Raw genomic sequence first — 1,641 nt, forward strand, 5'->3', positions numbered from 1 at the left:
ATTTCCTTATGCCATAAAGTTGGACTTCAAGAGTACCAACAATTAGGTAGAATATGAAGCTTTCTTAGCAGGCCTGCGAATAGCCAAAAAACTTGGGGTAAAGCATTTGGAAGCGCAGGTAGACTCAATGCTGATTGCTGGACATATTAACAGAACTTATGAGGCAAAAAATGATTTGATGGCTTAATACCTCTAGCAAGCAAAAGACTTGATTCTCCAGTTTTCATCTTGCAAAGTCGTCCACATTAAGCGAAGTGAAAACAAGTCAGCGGATGCTCTTAGCAAATTAGCTTCAACGAATTTAAAACATTTTTCAAAAGACATCCGCATTGAAGTCCTCGATCGACCCTCTGTCCCGCAACATCAAGTGTCGGTCATACAAACCGGTGTTGAATCATGGATGACACCAATTGTAGCATACTTAACATCAGGGGTACTCTTGGAAGAAAATCAGCGGCCCGGAATATCAGACACAAAGCCCTAAACTATCAAGTACAAGATGGTGTTTTGTACCGAAGATCCTTCCTTGGCCCACTTTTGAGATGTGTGGACGCCGAGGATGCAAATTATTTGATAATGGAAATCCACGAACGCATTTGTGGTCTTCACGCGGGCCCAAGAATGGTTGTGGCCAAACTCATGAATACGGGGTATTAGTGGCTAGGAATGCATATGGACGCAGTGCAAGAAATCAGAAAGTGTGATTCATGCCAGCGCCATGCTCCCAATACCCTAAGACCAAAGAAATCAGAAAGTGTGATTCATGCCAGCGAATGGCCGTTCAAGAAGTGGGCGATTGACATTATGGGTCCATTCCCAGAAGCCCCGGGATGCGTCAAATTCTTGATCGTGGTAATTGATTATTTCACTAAGTGGGTGAAAGCTAAACCTGTTGCTTCCATTACTGCGTCCAACATAAAAATCGTCTTGTGGGAGTTCATCATTTGCCATTTTGGCCTCCCGTAGGAATAGATCAGTGATAATGGAACCCAGTTTGCAGATGGTGGGCTTCAAGCAAAGTCTGAAGGAACTTCAGATCACTCAAGTATTCACTTTGTAGCCCACCGGCAGGCCAATGGCCAGGTCGAAAGGGCCAATCGAACCATTAAAGATGGAATTAAGGCAAGACTGGGTACCAAACAAACAGGATGGGTAGATGAACTACCCCATGTGCTTTGGGCTTTCCGAACTCAGAAGAAAACAAGCAATTCAGAAATACCATTCAGTTTGACTTACGGCACTGAAGCGTTGATCCCGGCCGAAATAGGGGTACCATCCGCAAGAACGCTTTCCGCTGAAAATAATGAGGAAGAACTGTGGATGAATCTCAACCTTCTTGAGGAAAGACGAGAATTGGCACTCATCTGAGAGCATAATTACAAGCGTTAATTATAGAAGTACTATGACTCAAGGGTTCAAAAGTGTAACTTTGATGCAGGAGATTTTGTCTTCTGCAACAACGAGGCATCGGGACAGGTGCCATCAGGAAAGTTAGCCCCAACTTGGGAAGGAACTTACAAGGTAAAGAAAGTATTATCTAAAGGTGCCTACAAGTTGGAAAAATTAGATGGAAAAGAAATCCCAAGAACTTGGAATGTTGCACAGTTAAAGAGATGTTATATGTGAGTCATAATTTAATTT

The 1,641-nt window shown here is 43.0% G+C and overlaps 1 protein-coding gene across 1 annotated transcript; it reads left to right on the top strand.

Moving 5' to 3' along the window:
* The first annotated feature begins 672 nt into the window (after positions 1–672).
* LOC143613697 (uncharacterized) lies at positions 673–1,368 on the top strand. The gene is made up of 2 exons (XM_077087335.1): positions 673–852; positions 973–1,368. The coding sequence occupies exons 1-2, from the start codon at positions 673–675 to the stop codon at positions 1,366–1,368; spliced, it is 576 nt and encodes a 191-aa protein (XP_076943450.1).
* Positions 1,369–1,641: the final 273 nt, after the last annotated feature.

This window comes from Bidens hawaiensis, unplaced genomic scaffold (assembly GCF_021521415.1).
Source record: "Bidens hawaiensis isolate Kalapana, Puna unplaced genomic scaffold, B.hawaiensis_p1.1 tig00038045_1, whole genome shotgun sequence".
NCBI classification, from domain to species: domain Eukaryota; kingdom Viridiplantae; phylum Streptophyta; class Magnoliopsida; order Asterales; family Asteraceae; genus Bidens; species Bidens hawaiensis.

Excerpts from the sequence above, each read along its gene's own strand:
- LOC143613697 (XM_077087335.1), top strand. The coding sequence starts at position 673 with ATGGACGCAGTGCAAGAAATCAGAAAGTGTGATTCATGCCAGCGCCAT. Across the intron at positions 853-972 it reads GCGTCAAATTCTTGATCGTG|ATCAGTGATAATGGAACCCA; the intron begins GTAATTGATTAT and ends CCGTAGGAATAG.